The 25,047-nt window shown below is 39.6% G+C and overlaps 4 protein-coding genes across 7 annotated transcripts; 2 read left to right on the top strand and 2 right to left on the bottom strand.

Annotated features, from left to right (window-relative positions):
* The first annotated feature begins 928 nt into the window (after positions 1-928).
* LOC113540508 (UMP-CMP kinase) lies at positions 929-6,832 on the top strand. 2 transcript variants are annotated; one of them, XM_026937060.3, is made up of 6 exons: positions 930-1,188; positions 2,209-2,355; positions 3,316-3,465; positions 3,580-3,656; positions 4,456-4,552; positions 4,705-6,832. In XM_026937060.3, exons 1-6 carry the CDS (start codon positions 1,114-1,116, stop codon positions 4,744-4,746), a joined length of 588 nt encoding a protein of 195 aa, XP_026792861.2. In that variant the 5' UTR covers positions 930-1,113; the 3' UTR covers positions 4,747-6,832. The 2 variants fall into 2 exon arrangements, with proteins under 2 accessions (XP_053089398.1, XP_026792861.2); XM_053233423.1 differs by lacking the exon at positions 4,705-6,832 and having other exon boundaries at positions 929-1,188; positions 4,411-4,540.
* A 359-nt stretch (positions 6,833-7,191) lies between these two features.
* Positions 7,192-12,449, bottom strand: bcl6ab (BCL6A transcription repressor b). Of its 2 annotated transcripts, none has more exons than XM_053233422.1 (9): positions 11,397-11,605; positions 10,942-11,111; positions 10,459-10,680; positions 9,722-10,255; positions 9,398-9,504; positions 8,668-8,823; positions 8,390-8,520; positions 8,164-8,301; positions 7,192-7,789 (listed from the first exon to the last, which is right to left on the bottom strand). In XM_053233422.1, the coding sequence occupies exons 2-9, from the start codon at positions 11,100-11,102 to the stop codon at positions 7,688-7,690; spliced, it is 1,551 nt and encodes a 516-aa protein (XP_053089397.1). In that variant the 5' UTR covers positions 11,103-11,111; positions 11,397-11,605; the 3' UTR covers positions 7,192-7,687. The 2 variants fall into 2 exon arrangements, with proteins under 2 accessions (XP_053089397.1, XP_026791719.2); XM_026935918.3 differs by lacking the exon at positions 11,397-11,605 and adding an exon at positions 12,291-12,449 and having other exon boundaries at positions 7,194-7,789.
* A 6,655-nt stretch (positions 12,450-19,104) lies between these two features.
* On the top strand, positions 19,105-20,185 carry insl5b (insulin-like 5b). The gene is made up of 2 exons (XM_026937159.3): positions 19,105-19,404; positions 19,546-20,185. The coding sequence occupies exons 1-2, from the start codon at positions 19,233-19,235 to the stop codon at positions 19,653-19,655; spliced, it is 282 nt and encodes a 93-aa protein (XP_026792960.1). The 5' UTR covers positions 19,105-19,232; the 3' UTR covers positions 19,656-20,185.
* Positions 20,186-20,207: 22 nt separating this feature from the next.
* On the bottom strand, positions 20,208-23,464 carry dynlt5 (dynein light chain Tctex-type family member 5). 2 transcript variants are annotated; one of them, XM_053233070.1, is made up of 5 exons: positions 23,387-23,464; positions 22,700-22,827; positions 22,168-22,259; positions 21,708-21,832; positions 20,208-21,536 (listed from the first exon to the last, which is right to left on the bottom strand). In XM_053233070.1, the coding sequence occupies exons 1-5, from the start codon at positions 23,462-23,464 to the stop codon at positions 21,333-21,335; spliced, it is 627 nt and encodes a 208-aa protein (XP_053089045.1). In that variant the 3' UTR covers positions 20,208-21,332. The 2 variants fall into 2 exon arrangements, with proteins under 2 accessions (XP_053089045.1, XP_026792931.1); XM_026937130.3 differs by having other exon boundaries at positions 23,392-23,447.
* Positions 23,465-25,047: the final 1,583 nt, after the last annotated feature.

The raw sequence follows: 25,047 nt of genomic DNA, 5'->3' as shown, positions 1-25,047 counted from the left end.
GTGGACTGGATAGGAAGAGGGCGTGGCCTTCCCCTTCCCTATCATGATATCTTTCCAAAAAAATCCCAGCAGATGAATTTTCCATCCATATTGTTGTTTATCAAGATCACCTAGCTTTTCAAGTCTGTATCTACACATTTATGGAGTTAAAAGAGTAGAATTGACTCACATTACATCTTTCATACTTTGGAGAATATTGATCACATTATACATGATTTGTATAAACAGATATTTTTAAATACAGACTTATTCCGGTATTAAATAAAACATCATCAGATGGTATTACTGAGCCAAAGAATTTTTTTTAGACATGTATGTATTTATCTATTAGTTTCCATTAGACTCGTATCTTCAGTGCAAAACTATAGAAGCATATTTGTATAAAAAGCGTAAACTCCTCTGTCCTGAAGATGTCGGAAAACTTAGTTACAGCTTTAACTCTGAGTGTTACAAAGCGCTGACACAGGAGACTCCTTCCACAAACATCTCCTTCAGAAAACCTCAACTATCAATGATCACACGTTTTCAAATCTGTTTATGTCGAGCGTCCACTATACAAGTCCCTGTGAACGAGCTGTGACCATACTACAGATATGTAACTCTGATAACTCTGTGATTTGCAGCTGCACTATTGTCAGAGTTCCTGTTACAGCAAATCAGGTCAACAACTTCTGACCAATCAGAATCAAGGATTGTGCTGCACTATGGTATGAAGGACGGTTAACAGACTGTGCAACAAAAAGTGTGTGCTCAAGTGCACATTGTTTACAGCTCCAGCAACAACACCGCTACACCTCATACACACTGAGAATCACCACCACCCACATATCTGCTCAGTGATGCCTTAGATTAGTCCATCTGTTGCGCGGTACAAAGTATTGGCACCCCTACCCAGCACTATAAAAAGTGATGATGAGTATGGGGTGCCAATACTTTGTGCACCACAACAAGTGGACTAATATAGAGACTAATGTAAGTGCCCTATATAGTAGGTGTATCTAACAAATCAGCATGTTAACCAGTAAGCGTAAAAATATACAAAAGGCTACACAGATAAGTTTGAGTTCACGTGAATAGAAACCGAAACTACTTCAGGAATTAGTTTTTCTCGACATGAATCCGCAGGTTGTGCTCGCCCTGGGTGGACCCGGAGCTGGAAAAGGCACCCAGTGCTCCAAAATTGCTGAGGTAAAACACGCAAACACACGTTTTTTTTAAAAACAAACAAACAAACAAACAAAAAACCATTAAGCTCGCGCGGAAACGGTGCTGCACCGAGCTGAGGGCGTGTCACGCGCGCATTAATGTTATATTCCCTATATGAGCTCACTCACTAGCAAGGGGTGAAATAAAGTTTTTTCTTCTTGTTGTTGTTTTTTTTTTTTACAGCATGCATTATGCATCACAAAGAGCATCCTATAAAACATCCAACACATGCATGATTCTGTGATTGTCAGTCTAAGAAGACATGCTTTCAAACATTTAAAAAGCGATCATCCACCATCTCAGGCAACAACTTCTCATTTTTACAAGGTTTCTTTGTTTATAATCGTTGCATTTTGCTCAGAAATGAAGTAACAGCTTAAGTGTATAGCATAGAATTAGCAAAAACACTGAAATGTGGTTTTTGGAGAAGGTACTGGACTGTGTTGTGTGCTTGTGCTGTATTCAACTAAACTCAGAAGAGGGAAGTCTGGGTTTGGGATTACATCATTTTCGAGCCAAGTGGGAAAAACATGGTCATTGTGCCACTTCACATTACCACAGGAGGAATAAATGCATACTTCTCTCTCTGCCCAGTCACGCTTTAAACATGGTTTTAGTCTTTTGACTTTGTTTTTAAACAATCCGTGTCATGTTAGTTTGCTAATCAGACCAGAGGTGGTAAATAAAATGAAAAATCTATCAGAATATGTGAAAGTCATATTTCTGACCATCTCTAGCCCTGTAGCTAGTTTCAGGTCTGATGAGATAGCTTCAGCAAAATTATTTACATAAATGTGCATGATCCACCAGTTGATGACCCCTGGGCTGTACAGTCCTAGCTAGATTTCTACCCACCAGTGATGAGTTAAGTGCTCCCCCTGGTGGATAGGAATCAGTTTACAATTTTCTCTGCGTAAAAAAAATGTGGTTAACTAAATGTAAACTTTCCAAGACGCAAGATACTCTTGCTTCATGTTGCTTAATAGTGTCTGTCTCTCTCAGCACTACGGCTATACACACCTGTCTGCTGGTGATCTGTTGAGAAAAGAGCGCATCCGAACAGACTCTGAGTTCAGCCAGATCATCGACAGCTGCTTTAAGAGGGGAGAGTTCGCCCCTGTGGAGATCACCGTCACCTTACTGAGAAAGGTGTGTAGTTTGAGCTTTTCCACATAAACCCAGAGCCACTGCCTAATCAACTCTTTCAATGTTTCAGCTGGGTCTCAGTCAGTAAAATCAACCCAGGGCCAATTCAGAAAGCTGCTGGCCTGCAACTGAGGAAGTTCTGATGTCAGGAGATGGGGTTGGGGTCAAAGAATCTTAAATAAGGCAGTGAAAATGAGGAAGAGAAACAGTGAAGAAGTCACGTGAATGCTAACAAGATGAGGAGAACGAAAGTATATAAGGAATGTGGAAAACCTAGAAGTTCAACAACAGCTGTGCAGAATGAAAGGGGTCATTACTGGAATGTAAGCAGTCAAATGCTTTGGGTAATTTTTTTTTTCATTATAATGTGAAAGAGCCATTGATATTTTTTTTTATGTAACATCTATCACAAAGAATCATATATCCAAAGCGTGCCACCGCAGTAAGACCACGCTTTAGGGAAGGGAGAAAGAAACACCTGAGAAGAATTCAGAAAAGAAACACTACTTCTGCTTTTGAACAAGAGAAGAAACCTTGTGAAGAATAGTTTTGCACACTATTTTTTTGCTAGCAGAATTCTGAATGCAATGATTTCCACTGAAATAAATGACGTCTTGTTTTCAACATTGTGTCATACGGAGCGTCTTACTTTTCCACCGGTTTAACAGCCAAGCCATTATATAATAGTCTGAAACCAATGGTCCTCATGTAAATTTTAGGGCCTTGTAAAGTTATTTCTTTCAATCGCTGGGTGTCTGGTGTTGAAACAGAACCAATTTTGCATATTGGTTCCTGGTTCTGCTCTCTGAACTCCACAGACGTGTAGATACAGACTGGAAAAGCGCTGTGACCTTGATAGACGACAGTATGGTCAGAAAAATTCATCTACTGGGGTTGTATTATGAAAAGATCTTACAGGACTAAGTGCTGTAGATTGATCAACCCATTTTCTATCATCTCTAGGCAATGGAGGAGACCATGAAGACAGACGAGAACAAGTTCCGCTTCCTTATCGATGGCTTCCCTCCAAACGAGGATAACCTACAAGGCTGGATGAAGGTCATGGACAAAGCAGATGTTAAATTCATCCTTTTTTTTGACTGTAGTAATGAAGTGAGTCATTTGCTCTTAGATTTATTATACTTTTTTTGTGGAGGTATCTATCCTGTTGTGTAATGTGAGTAATTATCGACTGATTTTTATTATTATTTTGGATCTTGGTTGCAGGTTTGCATCAACAGGTGCCTAAAAAGAGGGAAGAGCAGTGGAAGGGAGGATGACAACAAAGAAAGCTTGGAGAAAAGGTAATAATATATTAATAATAGCTCCCCAGAAAAAAAAGAAATACTTGGTTATGTCTCCCCATGGCATAATAAGAGCACTAATGCTGTCAGGTAAGAACGTCAGTGTTTTGAGAGAGTTCCTGTCCATCTTTCATAAAGTTCCACAAGTTTTCTATTGTCACAAATGCTCCAATTCCCAGAATCCCTCACTCACCACCTCATCTGGAGGTGTTACGGTTTGAAATTTGCCCAGTATGACAATCCAGTCTAAAATTATCACAGTTTCACGTATTAATCAACCATTTACCAGTGGTGAAAATGAAAGGAAATGTGCTATATTACAAAATGGACAAATAATGAAATCCCCTAATTGTACTTCTTGTTTTTAGAAAGACATTTTTGAGAATTCATTTTCCATAAAATCTTGTACTGTCAGTATTTATCACATTGTTGTTATAAGCTGAAAGAGAGAGCGTCAGTGTCACTCGTTTTACGTTACTTTGATTATTTACTATAAAAATATTGAACCTATTGTTCAAATGACACGTTTATTCAGCAGATTTATTCAGTAAATAATTGAAAATATACGTCCATTGGACGCAACTCTACACCACGTATTTACTTTTCAAACTTACTGCAGCATCTAACATGCTACGAAGCTGCCACTAGGAGGGGCTGTGATCCTTTTCACTCTTACAAACCCATGACCAAAGTCTCCTTTCCAAAACTGCAATGTGTTACATGTATATGTTTATCCGTTTCTGTGTGTATATAGGTGTATGTTTGTATTTGACCAGACGAGCTGACTTTTCACCCACAGGATCCAGATGTACATGCAGTCCACACGACCAATCATAGAGCAGTACAAGCAGCAGGGAAAAGTGCGCACTATTGATGCCTCACGCTCCATCAATGAGGTGAGACTGCAGTGGGGGCGGAGTTTAAACAAATAATAATAATAATAATAATAATAATAATAATGATTAACATTGCACTAATAGGCTGCTATTTCTCATCACAGATATTACTGCAGATGCAGAAGCTTTCTGATTTGCTGTCTTTTGTGCAGGTCTTCGCCGACGTGAAGTCAGTCTTCGACAGAGAGGGTTGAAACTGCTGACTCCGCCCTGAATGAAGTTCCCTAATGTCAGTGACTCTATGATTAATTTATTGACATGTATCTTTTTATCCATTTATGTGTATTCTTTGTGTGTTTAAGAGCATATTTGTGTGTGTGTGTGTGTGTGTGTTTAAGGGGGACTTTGAGTCCATTCTCTCTTAATATTGCCTGAGAGGAACAATATTCCTGTAGAGCAATAGAGTCCAAAGCACAATAGAGTTAAAACACATTTTCCACTGGAATTGTATTTAGTACTCTTAGTACTCTTAGTTTAATAATATTCAGCATTTTAACTGTGGTCATATGTATATGAATGCACATGTTTATATCACTGATTATTACTATTAACTATGGAAAATTGGTCAGAGAAAACATTTACTTCAAGTTATTGTTTCTAAAAGTGGTTCTACATGTTACTGATTTATAAGGTGTACTTATTTTTTTTTGGAAAAAACATGACTACATAATGAAATCTGTTGCGTTTTTTTTTTTTTTTTTGTCACCTGAGGTTATTTTTTTGCTGTTGTTGGTAAGGACCACACAGTTGTTATTCAGTCCCTGATACCTAAAAACATAGAATTGAAGGAGGGTGCACTTTCTTTTTCCCATGCCTGTAAGTATCATATAAAGCACTTTATTAGCGATTGGAGAACTGATTCAAACATGGTGACACCCCATGGTACTGTTTCACTAGTGGTTCCTCAATGGTGGTATAAATTTAATTTGCTTCCTGGTGGAAAACAAAGCAAAATAAAACTTGACATGCATCATATTACAGGATCAACATATCACATTTCCAGTGCCCCTGCAAGAGGCCACTACATTTTGGTCGTTTTGTGTACTACAAATAACCTAAGATGTATGACAAATTTAAATAATGTTACAAAAAAAATTACGCTTTTTCATGAAAACGTCTACAGCTTCTACTTCTACAGCTTCAGGTCAGCTTTACTCACATATGGGTGGTGTGAAATGATAATATTTAATTTAAAATTTGAAATGATGATCTTTCCTTCAGTTCAGTTTTCTTCCAGAATGAAGAAAACACAGCTTGTCCTCTTGGTCATGCTTCTTAAGGGTCCTAAATTCATGTAAAAGTTAATGAACGACATTAATCACTTCATCTCAGGGTTTGTCAGCCCTGAACATACCTGGAACAGCTCATTAAGAGCTTAATAATAATAAAAATAATAATAATAATAATAATAATAATAATAATGGGACATGGTGGCTTGACACCTCTTGGGTTGGGGTTTCGAATCCCGCCTCAGCCCTGCGTGTGTGGAGTTTGCATGTTCTCCCTGTGCTTCAGGGGTTTCCTCCCCCAGTCCTAAGACATGCGTTGTAGGCTGATTGGCATCTCTAAATTGTCTGTAGTGTGTGAATGTGTTAGTGTGTGTACGGTTGTTTTAAAACCAGCCAATTAAATCAATTGCTTAAATTCTTCCATGAAATCTATCGCTGCCTTGTGATTATTAAAATAGCATTACAGGAGACTTTGCACTGTTTGTTATAAACAAACCCAAAAAACCCAAAAAGGAGCTACATATATACATGCATAGACAAATAAAAAATTTTCCACTTTCCTGTATTAATATTTTTGTAGCCTACTTGCACTTATCTTTCATAAAATTATAAAATTTATAGAAGATTCCTGCCGATTTAATCTGATAAGCAAACACACATCTTAACATTCTCAGCTGAACTGGCTCTGAATCATTATGCTGTGACAAACGACTCCGATGATTCACCGGATGCTTTTTGGATCACTGTATGTAATTAATGGCATTAGCAAATCGTGAATATAAATATATATCTATTCCCAATCTAATTTTTTTTTATTTAAAAAATAGCTCTTCAGAATTGTGATGGCTCCCAACTTTCAACTAAAAGAGCCGAATCAAAGAGTTGACTCATTCGTGAACGACACATCTCTAGAAACTAAGTGAACAAAGCAAAGTTAAATCACTCAGCAGTGTTTAAATTGACTTATTAATATTATCTATTTTAATAATTTTATAAAGCAACATTACTACTATACGCTTCAGGAATAAATTATATTCTTTCTATAAATAGAGACCAATGCACTCTCACATTACAAAACACTATACATATGCCTATAACCAGCACGGTGCAACAGCTTGCACACAAAACCACATTTTTATTTTAGGAAATAAAATAAATCTGTGCAACATTTTATCTGAAATATTTTATTACAACATCCATCTCCACTTATTTTCATATCAAAATGCTGTACATAAAAAGCTATAAAACATCTATAAATAAATTTTTTTGGATATATATTCATGTAATTTTTTAAGTACCTCGTATGTACCATGTTCAACAAGTGCAAAAATAACTGTTCTTTATAATATCATATAAACATAAACATTCTTATCCATTATATGACTGTATACTTGAGAAAAATGCAAAAAAAATGCAAAAAAAAAAAAAAGTCTGAGGGTACTACCAATCACTTATCAAACATTAACTAAGACATAATACTGATAAGTGCTCTATAAGTTATATTAGACTATTCAGCAATTTAAATATTTTAATAATTTAAGTAATATCTTTTTTTGTCTATATATTTTATACTTGTACAAAATTAGCTAGCTAATTTAAAGTAAATAGAGTCAGCGCTTATCTGCATTCCAGTGTTAAAGAAACATTTGCGTTTAAAGCAACGGGAGCCGACTTACATACAGTGAACGGCTCAGGTTTAGAAATACAACACACGCCTGAATACCTCGACGGACCAATCAGATTGGAGTATTTCCCCACAGTCATATTATATACAGATATTGTGAATTATAATCTTATGTTAGTTTTGTGATAAGTGATTGGTAGTGGACTCAGACATTTAAACACCACAGTACATGTACCACTGTATTTGAGTGAGTGTGTGTGTGTGTATTGCTGTGTCAGTGTTTCAGCGGTTGGAGATCTTGATGTTGGTCACGGCGCCGTGTTTCTGTCTCAGGTGCAAGCGGAGCTGACTCTTATGTCTAAAATGTAGATCACAATTCTCACACTGAGGAGAGAAAGAACACACACACACATTTATTTTTAATTATGTCTCACTTAAATACTAATGAAATATACATAACATGAATAAGTCAGACATTTAAGTAGTCTATGAACTCGCTTTTCTGTGGCTGAATCTCAAATGACAAGTGCACTAGATAGAGGTTAGGGGCTACAACACCCTACGTAGTGAGCAGATTTAGTTCAAATTGCTTTAAGAAATGTAAAATCGTGCTAAATATCAAAAAATATAAACATTACTGTGGGTAAATAAATCTCCCCCGAGACACTAAAATATATAAATGTTAATATTCTTTGTACACTCTTTAATATTGTAAAATGCTGCATTTTCAGAGTTAATGTGAGTGTCGTTGTGCTTACGTGGTAGGGCTTCTCGCCAGTGTGGATGCGCAGGTGACTTTTGAGCGTCTGTAGATGGCGGAAGCGCGTGTTGCACACGGAGCAGCAGTAAGGTTTCTCGCCGGTGTGGATCAGCACGTGAGCACGCAGGTGAGCCACCTGACAGATTTATACACAAGTCACAGTCAGAAAGCTGAAACATTACAACACCTAAACGAGTCAGGTTCATGCTCAGCCGGTGCCGTACCTGGACGAAGGCGGAGCCACACGTCTCGCACTTGTACGGTTTCTCGCCCGAGTGGATGCGCAGGTGAGTCTTCAGGTTGGCCGGCCGGTTGAACTGAGCGCCACACACACTGCAGCGGTACGGCTTCTCACCTGCCGTCAAGTCACAATCATTTATTCACTCAAAACTTTATTTAAACTCTGAGTTTACTGATCAGTGACGATCAGCGCAAAAAACTTCAGTCTTCAAAATGAAAATGCAAATAATGCTGCAGAGAACAAAGCGAGGTGACTGTTTACCTGGAGAGACAGATTTGTGGTTAGCGAGGTTGTGGTTGGAGGTGAAGGAGGTTCTGTGAAGGTCACAGTCGTACGGTTTGGCGTCATGGAGACACTGATGGTTCTCGGAATCATTCTCCATTTTGTCCCATTCACTGCAGGTTAGATCACTGCTCTCTGTTGGAGGAGATGAACATGATGAACACAGGAAACTGATTTATATATTTCACTCTGAGACTTTACTGGAGCTTTGGAGAGTGTGAAAAGCACATCACATCTATAACCAGGCTGTATAAAAAAAAAACAAAAAAAAAACACACACTTTCAAGCTCCAAAACCATTTGAGATATGGCTGGCTACATCCTTTTCTACCATTTTTTCTGGGAAAGGCCACACCTCTTCCCCAGGGACTGAAGGACAGAGGCCACACCTCCCTGATTGAGACTAATAGGCATATAAGCCACGCCTCCTTTTGGTGAAACTAAAGCACAGAGGCCTCCTACAGTGAGACAGAAGCACAGAGGCCACACCTCCTGCACTAAGACTGACAGGCACAGAGGACACGCCTCCTTCAAAGTCTGAAACAGAAGCCACTACTCCTTCATTGAAATTAAAGCACAGATGCCACATCTTCACTAAAATTCTTTAAAACAAGGCCATTCTTTAAAACAATATTGCAATACCGTAAAACATGATATCAGAGTAAATCATTTGCTTAATTAAAAACTTAATTGAAAGTTAAAACACTAACCAGTCTTCGTCTCGGCGCTGTTCACATTGCTCTCCTGTCTCACAGCGTGGATGGACATGGACACAGGCGTCTGCTTCGTCGCTGTCTCGCTGCATTTCTCCATGGATCTATAGACACAAGGCAAATGCTAATACACAAAACATACATAAAATACGCTAACTGCTAACATTTCTATATACATGCAGAAAAAAACAGAGAAAGAAAAGCAACATTAATGCAACATGGATAAACAGTATTAAAAATGAAACCACGCTATACCACTAGAGGACACTGAGCAGCTGCTACATTAGTTAGGAAATTATGGTTAGTGGATCTGTAACGCACCGGTTGGAATTCCAGAGCGGATTCTCATCTCCTTCAGCCGAGTTGAGCACGATAAACTTGTACTTCTTCCAGTTGCGCACTTTCGGAGGAGACGCGGCTTCTCGACTGCAGCCGCTCGACTCAGCTGGAGAATTCGGCTGGCAGTCCGACTTCAGAGGGCTGCGAGGATTGACCATGTGAGGAGAGTTCTCTACCTCAGCTTCCTCCATTTTCGCACTCCGATCCAGATGGATGGCAGGGTCCATACTCAAATGCTTGCCTCGACTTCCTCCTGGATTGGAACCTAGCCCGTGAGTTACGGCTTGGCTGTCTTTCGGAATTTCCCAGGGAAGCAGTTTGGCGTTTGAGACGGAACCCGTCGGAAGAGGGCGAGGAGGAAGGTGGCTGTAGATGCTAGTCAGGTTGCTAGGAGAAGTGCTGACTGCATAGTGCACTGCAGGAGGAGTGAGGTCACGGAGGTCAACGGGCATGTCCTGAGGTAAAAGGGCGGAGCCAGCTGGTGGTTCCCCTTGCAGCTGCTTCACACTCAAACCCCTGTGAGAAGAAGAAACCATTTCATGACCAAGATTACATCTCAATTAAAAAAAAAAAAAGAATGTTCTCTGTGTGGTTTGGGACACGCCCACAGGCTCCTTTACCTAGTTACTGCAGTCCCATTTCGACTGGTTGCTTTAATTTAGCTCCATGTTGCCTTGCAGTTTGCTAACATGAATGTAGCTCCATAATTAGTGAGTTACCTGGACTCCATGAAGCGCTGGCAGGTTTCCACCATGTGTTCCATCTGCAGGTAGATGGCCGTGTTGAGCGTGGCCACGATGAAGCGCTCTTTTAGGGTTAGGCAGGAAGTGTACATGAACTCCAGCAGGATGGCAAAGCCTTCAGGGTCGGCCTTAGTGTCCAAGCTAACCACCGCTGGTTCGGTTTTGTGGGTGTTGATGAAGATGGTGTAAAAGAAGCCACTGAAAAAAAGAGGAGGAGGAACGTGAAGAGTTACAACATGCAGAAAAAGACAAAGCTGCTGTAACAGACAGAATTAACTGATGACTGCCTCTTTAGCTAATCTAGCTAGCAAGCTAGTGTCATACATTTCTCTGGGATTATTCAAATCTGAGTGTTCAAATTCCCTACAACTCACTGCCATCAATCCACTGGGGGCGTGTCCCAATCCACACACGCCATATTCCCTGTATAAGCCCTACTTTAGTGATTATTTAACTGACCTGCAGGCCATGAGGACGGTCTTGTGTGCGTGAAACTCTCGGCCCCCGACCCGCACGGTGACGTCAGTGAGGATATTTCGGCTGCGCAGGCGGTTGAAGTTGAACAGCACGTCACCTGCATGCCGGGTGAACTGGATGCAGCCGTCTGCTGCGCTGCTCATGCTAACACTCTGCTCAGAAATACACAAAAAACACACACAGTCAGTTCATTCAGTTCACTAATACCAGCTCAGAACCGTGAGATCTGATTGGCTGAGAGCTTGAGAGGACGATATGGGAAAACAATGACGAAATCAGAATCATCACAACATCACAGTACATCCTGAACTGTTTTATTCCTCTTATACCACCACAAATACAATGTTTTATTTAGATTTACATTTGGTGTTGTGGAAAGTCAGCATGAAACAAATTCTCATTTACATTATAACAGCTATAAACATTCATTCCCTCACCTGCCTTTCTTTAGTCTCTCTCTCGAAAATAGTAAGATAAAAAAAACACAGTTTGTTATGTTACGAAAAAAAATGTGCAAAGCGTAAACTCCTGAAGATGTCGGAAAACTTAAAGTTACAGCTTTACCTCTGACACTGGAGACTCCTTCCATAAACGTTAAATAAACATTTTTTTCATACATGTTCCCTGTAAATGAGCTGTTACTATGGAAATGATAACATATCAGAACGAGCGCATATAAATATAATATAATATAATATAATATAATATAATATAATATAATATAATATAATATAATATAATATAAACCTGCACTACTGTCAGAGCTGCTGTAATAGAAAATTAATCAACACCTTCTGACCAGTCAGAATCCAGAAACTGTGATGTCAATTACAACATAAAATTGTTGTAATTGTAAGAGTAATTCTAATCACAATCTCAAATTGTAAAAACTTATCTGGATGTTGACTTTATTTTTAAAAAAAGTATAATTTTAAAGAAAGCAATCCCACATGGATATGAATGCAGATGAAACCTGGATCTGCCCTTCCCTAACCCCTAAGAACTTCACTCCCACAGCTGACTTTCAGTTATTCCTGTAAATTCAGTCTCATAAATGTGAAACAAAACATCATGCATGAATTACTGTTGTTTTGTATGGTCCTAAGCCAAAGTTTTAGGATTTTAAGAGACTAATATTCTCAACAAACAGGAACAGAAATAAAGAGTTAGGCCAACAGGCAACTTTGCGTCGCTTTAAAAACAAAGTACAAGCAGTTTAAACGCATAAAAGTATCAGCATGGTTCAAATAAAAGCATTAAAACTCAATTGTAGTGTTTTTAAAGCGTGCGTGGAGACCGGTATTATTATCAGATAATATAGTTTAAGTCACCTGGTATGTTTTTCTTAGAAATCCGTCCTTCAGCAGTTCCTGGAATCTGAACTTCTGTGAAGGCTCAGCTCTCACTTCTCGGAATTCCACCACCGGACTGAACCACTCTTACAGCGCGTGGGGGTGTATTAACTTAACTCCTCCTCACTCTACGTTTAGTCTCAATCGCTTTAATAACTGCGTGTTAGCTTTATATATTAATGTGTTCTTCTTTTAAAACTTGTAGATTATTTAATGTCTTGATTGTAAATATTTAAACGCGTCACACGCGATGTGAATTAGTTCCCCCCTCCTTCTCTTCCTCGGTAATGTGCTCCTCCAAGCAGCGCAATCATGATCATTACGCAATTGTGATTTTTACGGTCGCAGATTCGTCAGAGATCCCTCAAGGCAGAAATCAGCGTTACCGTAACTGTAGTGAAGTGAATTATTTAAAAAAATAATAATTTTGACTTTGTAGGTCTACAGTTGCAACACCACAGACATATGCTTGATCTCTGTGCCATCATATTGTGATTGTGGGTGTGATTTTAGTTCATTTTTAAGTCCTCAGTGTTGGTTGTGAGATCATTAAAGTGACTATATTGATATGTTTTGTGCTCTGATATGATTCTTATTCACTCTCACACATTTTAACTTGCTCATACATTAAATAAAATGAGTAATAACTAAAATACAAACGGCAACATGCTGGCTGGTGCAAAGGCATTTCTCTATAGGGCCGTAACGATACGGTGTGAGCGATACGATGTGAGCGATACGATGTGAGCGATACGATGTGAACGATATGACGCTCTCGATTCGATATGTCTGCGTATCGGACAATACGTTCAACAAACTGCATAAAGGAAGTGGACTATTTGTCATAAACATTTAAACGTAATCAAGCCCACACTTGCATGTCTGAAAAAGTAGCTTTCTCTGTATCTCTAATCAGGAGTTTAACGAAAAAAAAGCACGCTTCTGAGACAATATGCTAACGTTAGCTTCAGTGTTCAGCAGCAAGCAGGCGCTGGAAGATTCCACCAAGTCTCCAAGCTCGGGTGTGTGGGAGCACTTCGTGGCTTCCTGGTAAGTTACGAAACGGACGGCCAGTGAATGGTCAACTGAAACATTTCAGAGTGCCGAATCTGGCTAATATGATGCACAAACGTGCAGCAAACTCTCATTCAGGTAGGCTTTCCTCACTAATTCAATCAGAAAGAAATCCACTAAAGAAATCACAGTGATGATTTGGGAAGTTCATGTTCTGTAGTGGAGAACACAGGACTCAAAAACACACTCTCTACAGAGCACAGCTAGCTAACATCAGAATAATGCTGTGTTTGAGACGAGGCTGCAGCTTGTAATTCACCATGTACAACCAGTAAAACCCACCGAAAACACACAACCTGAAATTTCAACTTGTCAACTTGTCAACTACCTGTTCCTTCACGGAGTGACATCAAACCAACATGGCCGCTCGCACTCTGAACAGTGTAAAGTTCCCTTCTCTACTTTTAAATTAGTTTATATCAGTATTAACTTTAGATCAGTTCATATACAGACACAGTATTTGGTTAAATCTATAACACTGGCCATATTCATCATGTTTTGAGAAGCTAATCATCAAACTTAGAGTTATCACTAATGTTAGCTGGTTAGCTTGTTGCTAAGCTACTCGATATTGTCCTCTGCTGTTGTTGCTGTGCTGCAATTTCAGTCCAGAATGCTGCATGAATGTTTGAAGATCACTAAAGTAGAACAGAACCGATAACCACTCAGGCTTGTAACTGTAAAAGTGCGCTTAAAGTAGCTGTTTATGAACTTGACATGTTCTATCAGAGCAAACAAAACACGCTTTCATGAAGGCGTCCATGTTTTTTTGAGAATATGACATCATTACAACCTACAAATCACCATTTACAAGGAACCACAAATGCAGCATAAGAAAAACCCCATGCTTTAGACACACCCCCCTTGCGAGTCACACCAGTAACAGAATAGCCATGTGTCATTTTATACATTACGTATATGTAATGTTTCATTAGACACTATTAAGAGTTAGAATGGATCACATAAACACTGACTATGCTTCAATTTCTGAACTGTTGAAATTTAAATTTTGTGTATCGTTACACCCCTAGATTTTACATGAATGTAACCTCATATTTCCATCTCAGGAAACGGAAAAAGGTCAAAAGATAATCTTGTTAGAATGATCTTTATTAGAATGAATGTAAATAGTGTTTCCTATTTGACTGGAAAATTTGAATGATGTGTGTGCTTATTTTTTATGCCAATAATTCTGGAGTTTGCAATTCCAATAGAAATTACGATCAATTATCAGCTGTAATTGAATTATTAATCATCTTGGAGCAGAATGTTTATCTAAAAAGCATTGAAGTCATGCTCCTCTTTCAGTTCATCATTCCTTTCTGTCTCACAGTTTCACCAAATCCGAGAGCGTTTAAGGTCACACCTGAATCAGCACATTGTACGGCAAGGTTTAAAGGAAAAGGTTATGAATAAAGAGAACCATCTGACACATGCACCCACAGAGGTCAATCAAGGTCAGCAAACCACACTCTTGCCACACACATGCACACAAAAACATGATATGACTGTGGTCAAAAATCAGCCACTAGTTTGCACTAACTGAGCCTAAAGAGATTTATTTATCAACTCAGCATTAAAGGGACAGTTCATCCAAACTAATTTGCTTCACAACGAATGTAGTCATTGAGACAGGTTCAGTGTCTGAAGTTTGTTTTGTTAACTGCACACCAGAGCTAATGTGTGCTAATGTAGCTCCAGTACAATAAGGCACAACAGAAGTTTACCTCACTCAAAATCTTTTCTGTAAATACAGGCTTAAAAAAATATACTTACTTTAAACATCATGATTAAACTGTCATCTCATTTTAAATAAACTCTGCTGTGATCTAGCAGTGAAAGTTTAGAGAATTTAAAGAACTGTATCCACTACAGTTCCTTCTTGAAATATTAACAATAATAATACTAATTATTATTATAATTTTTTAATATTTTTACAGATATATTCCTATGTAAAAAAAAAAATACTGCCAACTATTTGAATGTGCACACAGTGTTGATTTTCTGTAAAGCAGCTTTGCCTGAACATGTTGCTTCATTAAAGTGTTGGAGGAATCCTCTGAATGAAAGGAACGCTGTTATTAACGTGTTTTTTTTTTTTTTTTTTTTTTAACGTAACTGAGCTCCTGTACTTCTTGAATTTCGTTCTCACAAATAACTGCTCCTGAGGTCAACCCTAGGAATGAGTTTTCACCAGAGGTATTTCAGCTGTGGGTGGGGTTTATGGGAATACACAGAGATCATGTTTAGTTTGACCCTGTTAAAGGTGCAACAGTCGATTTTTTTTTATTTCTTACAAGTACAAATAACCTGGATGATATGTAGTAAATAATAAAAAAAAATTTAAGCCATGGCCTCAGTTTTTTAATCCATTTATGTGGAATGTTCGCTGTACGAGTCCCTGTGAATGAGCTGTTACTATAGAAACGATAACGTATTAGAACGAACACGTTAATATAACCCTGTGATCTGCATACTGTCAGAGCTGCTGTTATAGAAAATGAATCAACGCCAATCAGAATCCAGAACTCAGCAGTGTTGTCGTAGAAGAGTTTAAGTTTTGTATTCTAAAGGACAGATGATTTTGTTGGAAAATGCTCACTCTTAAAAAATAAGGTTCCGAAAGCAAAGCAGGATTTTAGGGGAACTTTGTGTCTGACGCACGGACTCGCAACACAACTTTCTAAGTTATTTCTTCCTAATTCAATTTCTCTTTTAGTACATTGTGAAACTGTCGCGTCCCACACAGTCTGACGCATTCACACTTCCTCATTCCCTGGAAACAGAGCCTTCATGTATGAACAGCTTCAGGGGCATTGTCTTGAAATGTGAAGTGAGAATTCACTGTATGTGTGATGATTAACGACTGCAGTCCACGCACTCTTATACACACTTAGTGAAGTGAAGTGACTTGTGGCCAAGTATGATGACCCATACTCAGAATTTGTGCTCTGCATTTAACCCATCCAAGTGCACACACACACAGTAGTGAACACACAGCCTTTTTTGCTGTGGCGCCCGGGGAGCAGTTAGGGGTTCAGTGCCTTGCTTATTGAGTACTTGTGTTATTTGTATTATTGAGTATTGTGGTATTGAGGGTGGAAGAGAGCGCTGGTCATTCACTCCCTACAATCCCTGCCGGACCTGAGACTCGAACCCACGACCTTCAGGTTCACCTTTAGGTTGCAAGTCCGACTCTCTATCCATTAGGCCACGACTGCCCCCATGACTCCTCTTAGACTCCTCTTAGACTCCTCTTAGACTCCTCTTAGACTCCTCTTAGACACATCAGTTCAGTTCTGATCAGTTGTCATTCTGAACCTATAGCTTATTAAAAGCTTGGCTGATCTTTCCTTATATTGAAATAACAAACTAGATCGACCAGTCGGCGCTCAGTCTATCGGTCATAACTACAGCAAAATTAATAACAGTCATGGCTAATTCTTTTTTGTAGCATTCCCACTGATTTCAATTCATTTCAATTCAATTCAGCTTTATTTATATAGTGCTTTTAACAGTGGACATTGTCACAAAGCAGCTTTACAGAAATTCAGATATAGATTGAAATTTGTCCCTAATGAGCAAGCCAGAGACAACGGTGGCAAGGAAAAACTCCCTGAGATGGTATGAGGAAGAAACCTTGACAGGAATCAGGCTCAAAGGGGAACCCATCCTCATCTGGGTGACAACATATAGTGGGATTATAAACAATTCCCTTCTATAACTGTGTGCTATATAGTCAAACAGTGCTAAGTGTGTTAAAAGGAACTAGGAGTATGAGCATCAGAGTCATTTTAATTTCATTACAGTTTTAACTTTAAGTCTGTAGTCTGTAAGTGATGCTATCGACTGTTCAGTGATTGAGACTTGAGTGTAAACTGTACCATCCACAGTAATCTCATGAGGATCTTTAGGGGGGCAACACAGATTATTAGGTATGCTTTTGTTCTGGAATGGTTTAAGAAAATGTACATTGTGTGCAGAGTGCAAGAAGGGACTCCAGCAATATTAACTATGACAGCATAACTAGAAGGGAGAGCCAGAAAGTAACACAGACATGAGGGAGCCCTGAGACATAAAGCAGCCAGCCACTCCACTGTCAACAAACCTGAGTGAATGCCTGAGAGTTGGAGAGTTCAGCACAACACTCTATACCCATGAAATCCTCTAGATCTGCTCCTTTACCTAAGAAAAAACTAAAGTCTTGACTAAACAAATATGTTTCCAGCCTATACTAAACACTAAGACTGTGTCTGAGTCCCGAGCACTAATTGGAAGGCTGTTCCATAACTGCGGGGCTTTGTAAGAGAAAGCTCTACCCCCTGCTGTAGCCTTCACTATTCGAGGTACCAACAAAGAGCCTGCACCTTTTGATCGAAGCGGGTGTGGCAGGTCATAAAAGACCAAAACTTCACTCAGGTACTGTGGTGCAAGACCATTCAGTGCTTTACAGTTCATTAGCACAAGTGGTGCTCCTGTGGGCAAGCCTTAGCATTAGTTTTTCTTTGTGATTATGCTGCAGGGTTGTCGCCCATTTGCCTAGCTGTGAGGACTCTGATGCTGGAGTTGGGGGATTGCTATCTCCACCTAAGGCATGCAGACTTTCCCCTACAGAAACTATGCTGCTCTCACTCTCACTAACCTTCTCTAGCATCTGGATGTGCACGTCTAATGCTGCAATCTTTTCTGTCAGAAACCTAACTAATATACGCCTATCATGAAGAAAGCTGTTACTAACGACGGAGGAAGAATGACTAAACATCCTGCCCTCAACACACTGAACAAGCTGAATGTTTGCCATGTTGAATGTTGAATGTACCTTGACCTGGAGATGATTTTAGGCCAATTCGACAGGGATAGTCTCGACCTGATGAAAAAAAATGAAAATGTGGTAGAAGAGGAAAGTGAAAAATACAACTAAAGAAAATGATAGCGCAACATTATTGATGATAAAAGAAAATGAAACGATACAACGTAAATGCCAACACAGGTGAGAAGCTCCCAGCAAACGATTTGAAAACAGGACACTAGAGTATCAGAATACAAAAAAATAATAATAATAATTGCATAATAATATGGCAATTTAGATATGTAAAATTACTAACAATAACCACCATTGTGGTATTCTGTACAATTTACTCACTAATATGTTTAGGAAAAAAATAAAATTCCCTGCTGATGTTTATGACTTTTGTTGCTTTAATATTACAAAATAGACGAAATCTGACACCAAACATTATATACTTATCATCACCCTGATTTTAGTGCTGTTTAATATTCTAAAACCATTGATTCATTCAGCCAACAGATATAAAGTTTATTGCTATCTTGGGATGACCACAAGCTTATTATTATTTCTTAAAAGAACTTTCTACATGTAATCTTCTGTGCAATGTTTTGTGAAATGATGTCGTGACATGAAACTTCAGGCGACAAACTGTCTTGCGAGCTGATAAGTGCGGCCAGGTAAGTGCGGCCATTACGTTAGAACGACACCAATCGCAGATCGCACACTTTTCCAGGTGAGTGTCTTTATAGCATCATTATGACCCACTTTCCCAGCAAACGGCTATAAACCAGCCTCATTACATGCGTGTCACTATAAAATTAAAGAAATGGCTCTTTCAACAAGTGTGTTTTGCACAAAAAATAAAAGTGCAGAGGCTGCTCTTCCGCCAGAAGTGTACATTTTATACTCAAGTGAGGAAAACAGTGTCATTTGGAGAGTCATGGAAAACCAGCAAATGCGTCAACGATGCGTTAACCCTGACAGATCCAGTATAAAAGTGAAGAACAGTCGCTCCGGTACTCCATTAGCCTGTTTTTCGAACAGACGTTCTATCAGCTATGAAGGTCCTGCTGTTGATATTTGTCCTGGAGTCTCTGCTGGTCTGCATGCCGCGGACAGAAGCGTCCCAAATTCCTATGAAGCTGTGTGGCCGCGATTTCCTGCGCGCCATCGTCTACACGTGTGGTGGTTCCAGGTGGAGGAGGAGCCTGAACGAGATCTTCACAAAGGGTCAGTAACCATCTGAATTTGAAATCATCAGAATCTTTATTTCTCAGGAATGGTTTGCGTGTCTCGTCAGAAAGTCACCTAACACCTAAAACTGTCATGTTACTAACAAACTCATGGTTAATTGGTGTGTTTTGGACACAGACTCAGAGCTGGAGGACACACTGAGGTTCAGGAGGAGTGAGGACTCGGCATTGCTGGATCTCTGCTGCAGAGTGGGCTGCAGGAAAAGTGACCTGACGGTCATGTGCTGAGAGAAACGCCGTCCCGCTGACCGCTTCGTTTCTGTCCAGCGACGTGTGGTGTTTTATCATGAGAGAATGGAGAAAAGCTCACGGTCATGCTGCAGTAAAAACCTGAGACACTTCACACTGCTCACCTTCATTTCCTCAGACACACACACACACACACCACACACATACTCCTGTTTTACTCTAGCTAGGCCAAGTCCTTCGTATATCAATTAACAGACGATTGGCAGATTTACTAACCATCATAATTCAAAACAGTTTTATCAGGATTGATAAATCGGAAATAATTTGTGATAACCTCATACTTCTGAGACTCCAAACCACTACCAGTGAATCAAGGACATAATTAAATGGTACAGAAGCCTGGAGAGGCTATTAAAGTTATTTTTTTTCTTGTGCTGTTTAATTTAGTTACCAAAAACTAAACTGGAGTCAAGAAATCATCATGTGTCAGACTTAGTTTCTTCATTCACACTAAACTGGCTATTTCAAGGTCTGGTATTAATTCTCCATTAATTTATTTCTTAATAAAGTTACATCCATGTTTTGGTTTATTGTTTGCTTGTCTGAAGAAAAATGTATTACATTTATTACTAATGATGATGGTGATGATGTGAGATGTGTGATGAATAAATACTGAAGTGTAACATTTGAAGGTGTCTCTGAGCTTATATCACGATTACTGACTCACGAAGACTGAACTTTATTCATGGATTATGACGCTGGATCAGAGCTCTGTAAAGTTCTAAACAGAATACATGTTTAAAAATACATTATTACTAGTGTCATAAAATACATGTTCATTTATTTTATCTCAGAGTTTTAATTCATGATCTTTGATGAATGATTTACTTGTCCTATCTATCCATCAATCTATCTATCCATCCATTCACATATCCATCCGTGCATCCATCCATCCATCCATTTACACGATACAGATACATATCCATCAATCTTTCTGTTCATCCACACACCCATTAATTTATCCATTCATCCATCTATCCATCCATCCATCAATCTTTCTGTCCATCCTCATAATCCATTCATTTATCCATTAATCCATCCATACATTCACATATCTATTCATCCATCCATCCATTCACACACACACATACATTCTATCCATCCATACAACTACCCATTCATCCATCCATCTATCATTAATCTATCCACATATTTATCCATTCACCCATCTATCCATCCACCCACCCATTCATCCATATATCCATATATCTGTTTATCTGTCTATTCATTACAACATCTGTCTGTCCATCCATCCATCCATCCACCCATCTGCATATCCATTCATCCATATATCCATTCACCCCTCCACCCATCAATTCTTCCATATATCTATCCATCAGTCTATCCATCCATTCATCCATCCATCAGTAACTGCAGTATACTTATAAATGTTCATATGGTAATAAATCTAGAGAAATGGGAAAAAATGTCTTTGAAGAAGAGATTTCATCCATCCATTCATCCAAACTATTTCATCATTACATGGTTAGATTCCAGTAAAAATGTTCCATTCCTCCATAATCAGCTTTCAAACCTGCCTTTTGATCCCCAACATCTTTTAAGTAAGTCTTAATCCTGAAGAACTCCTTAAAACGAGAAACCATGGTTCCTCTCTGACGTGGTTCTCATACGCTCAACTGCTTCATTCAACCAGCCTCATTCGAAATACATGGCAAAGACATTGGCAACGGCGAAGAGCGAGCTGTTTTTGAAAGCGTATGATGAAAACGTGTCGGTGGCGGCGTCCCAGAGGCAGCGGCTCGCCATGCGCACGTTCTGCTCTGCCAGCTGACCAATGCTGATCATCACGATAATCTTATAGCGAGGGATCATCAGGTCCTTCACTCGCGCCTTCACCACCTGCAGGAACAGAGAATAGAGGAAAAAAATTAAGAAATAGAATCAGTGGAATCTGAAGTGATCATGACTACACCCTATATCACAAGTTCTCAACGCTAGTCCTGAAGAACCCCTCGACGGTTCTGTGCCGTAATCCCTCAGAAAGCCCTATTCTTCATAGTGAGAACTGACCTCTGATATGGTTTTGGTCATCTGTCTGCACAGCTCGGGCTCATACTTCTCCTCCTGCAGGTAGCTGCTCAGAACATCCTTCAGGATCTCCGTCACAGTGTGCACGGGGAACCGCTTTGATGGACCTTAGCAGAGAAGAACCAGGTAAACCTCAAAGACAGGTCAAGCTGAGTGATTAGGCATAAACTGTTTTATTTACTGCCACACTTATACCACAGCCTTGTTGATTTCTACATTCTGATTGGTCGGAAGGTGTTGATTCATTTTTTTTACTCCTTCGAAACAGAAGCTGCGTAAATACCAATGTGAAGCTGTACCTAGGCCTAGATATTAAATTCCACGTTTGTTATTCAGTAACTACATTAAAGCTAATAGTACAATGTGTGAGGAATTTACATTTACAACCAGCATCACTTCCTGGGAGTTTAATACTTTCAAAACAAAAAAAAAAACGGCTCACCAAGCTGGTATGTGTTCTCCATTTGCACTGCATGTCGAGGGTTTTCGTCATGGTGACTGGCTTCGTCCATATAGGACACGCTACTGATAGAGCTATAGAGAGAGAAGAGCATCATGGGAAATAGTGGATTAATTCACACTCATCACAAGCAGTGGTCTATTAGAAGACATTTTATAATAATAATAATAATAATAATATTTAAAATAATACTAAAACTGGTAAAGGAAGCATCTGACTCAGGTATAGGGCGTGGTCTAAAGTACGAATGTGGAGCTTGTACTTTACTGAGCCAAACAGTGTCTTTGTTGTGGGAGTGTGATGATTTATATGCTAAACTGGTAGCTATAAGCTTCCACTACTTGTTAGCAACATTAGCCTTGAAGCACCAGTGCAAAATTAAAGAAGTAAACGTCAGACACTGAGTGTGTCTCAGCTACTCCAGTCCATTTGGTGTAAAGGGAACATGGCAGATATCTCACTTCTGACCAAAGCATCATTTTAATCCCCCTGAGAGAGGAACTCTTTAACTCACTCCTTGGTCTTGACAGTGAGCTCTTCTCTCCTGGCTCTGACGTCCTGACTGCCCAGAGACGACATGCTCTCTCGTTTCTTCAGCAGCCGGATGGCCTTCTCCTTCGCCACGTCGGACATGATCACACACTGCAGTTTAAAATATATATATTATTAATAATATTTAACTGACATTTGTAAACATTTACAACAGTCTATCTGGTGCATGTTGTTATATATCTGGAATAAAATGTTGGTGATTTCCTGCTCTAATATATCTGATTCTGAAAATTCAGGAAAGTTTTTGGTTTCTTTTTTTTATACTTTTAATTAACTTATTTATTTGATTATTAATTTTATTTATTAAGACTTATTTAATTAATTTCTTAATTAATTAATTTATTTATTTATAAATATAGATTATCACTACTAAGCTTTATGCTCTTCCTCTTATTTATTAATGAATATGATTCTAATTATAATAATTATAATTATACTTAATGTTTTGAGTTATTATCATTAGTTGTTAAAGAGAGCTAGCTGATTTTTGCATTTCTCTGCATTACACTTTCATTTATTTACAGCATATGAAGTGATCAAATTCCCCCTTTAGACTCTAAACTGAACACTTTGTTTTCATCCTCTACCACTTCAAACACACTTTAGTTAAGTTTCTGAGGAATAAGAAATAAATTAATAAAATAATAACCTTACCCTTTCGACTCGGTTTAGCAGAGGCCCTTAGTGAAGCCGGAACAGTGCTCCTGTTGTAGCGCTTTGTTGTCATGGAAACGCCGGTGCCGCTTTTTCATTGGGTGGAATTTGAGAAGAGGGCGTGGCTTCCCTTAACTGTTACAGCTCCTTTAATTAAATTCTGTGTCTCAAATCGCATCGACTAATTATTCAAATTACTTAAATATTTACTAGGACAGTTAGAAACAACCTTATTTATATAACACCTTTCACTTTAAGTCCAAAATCTCATCACGTGTTATATAAAAAATGAATAAAAAAATAAACATTGTATAATGATAAAGCACATTAATTAAATAATTTTTAGTCCTAATATAGTATCATTAGGCTAATCATGGAATATAAGATCAAATACACACATTAATCACACTGTAATAATAATATTGATGCTTGTGAACTTAGCTAAGGAGTTTGTTTTAAATGTCATGATAGCACCAAAGGGGCACTGAACTACATTACCCATTAGCCCCAACACATCACATGACCATGTCCCATGTCCCACTAATCACTCAAACCTGCTCTGTGTTACTCCTAATAAGCACCCCTGTTTAAGTTGTGGTTTCTGTGTGTTTCACTGTCAAGCTTTTGTCGTTGTGTTAGTGTGCTGTCGTGTGTGCCACAGTACCGCTTATGGTTGTATGTTATTTGCTTCGTTTATTGTCCTTGTTGTCACATCACTGGTTTTGCTAGCACCATACTTAATAAACACTATCTGCACTTGCTTCCGCCTCCTCTACAAATCCCTGACTGGACCTGATGCCATGCCTCTCCTCTGGGAATGGGAGGCTACTGACCTGGATGGAGCCGCCTCCCACCCTCCCTGCCCCATTTCGGATGTCGTTCTGCCTCCTAGCTCTGCTGCCACTACAGATCACAGCCTCGCCATGGGCATCACTCCATCTCCCTGCTCCGCCTTGGACGTCACTACACCACCCGGCTTCACTTTGGACATCGCTCAGCCTTCCTACTCCGCTGAGGACGTCGCTCCCCCTCTTGCTCGGCTGAGGACGTCGCTCCCCCCTCTGGCCTCACAGAGGACATTGCTCCCCCCTCTGGCTTCGTGGAGGACGTCGCTCCCCCTTCTGACTCCGCCTTCAACTTCGCCCCCCCCACTGGCTTCGCAGTGGCCGTTGCTCCGTTGTCATGCTCCGCCTTGGACTTCACTACACCGGCCGGCTCAACTTTGGACATCACTCCGCCTTCCTACTCCGCTGAGGATGTCGCTCCACCTTCTTGCTCCGCTGAGGACGCCGCTCCGCCTCCTTGCTCAGCTGAGGCTGTCGCTCCGCCTCCTTCTCAGCTGAGGACGTTGCTCCCCCTCTTGCTCGGCTGAGGACATCGCTCCCCCTCCTGGTCTTGCGGAGGACGTCACTCCCCACTCTTGCTCAGCTGAGGACGTCGCTCCCCCCCGGCTTTGTGCCTTGAAAGTCATGCCACCCCTTAGCTATGCGGAAGTGTTTGCTCCACCTCACCACCTTGCGGAGTATGTCACGCCTCCTTCCGGCTAAGCTAAGGGTATTGCTCCTGAGAAACTTCGTGGGCCTAAGGGCCCTTATCAGCATAGAAACTTCTCACAAGGCTGTCCAGGACCCCCTCTTGACTGTGTTTCAGGGGGTT

This window comes from Pangasianodon hypophthalmus, chromosome 4 (genome assembly GCF_027358585.1).
Source record: "Pangasianodon hypophthalmus isolate fPanHyp1 chromosome 4, fPanHyp1.pri, whole genome shotgun sequence".
Taxonomy (NCBI): Eukaryota; Metazoa; Chordata; class Actinopteri; order Siluriformes; family Pangasiidae; genus Pangasianodon; species Pangasianodon hypophthalmus.
This window is presented reverse-complemented; position numbering and strand designations above follow the sequence as displayed.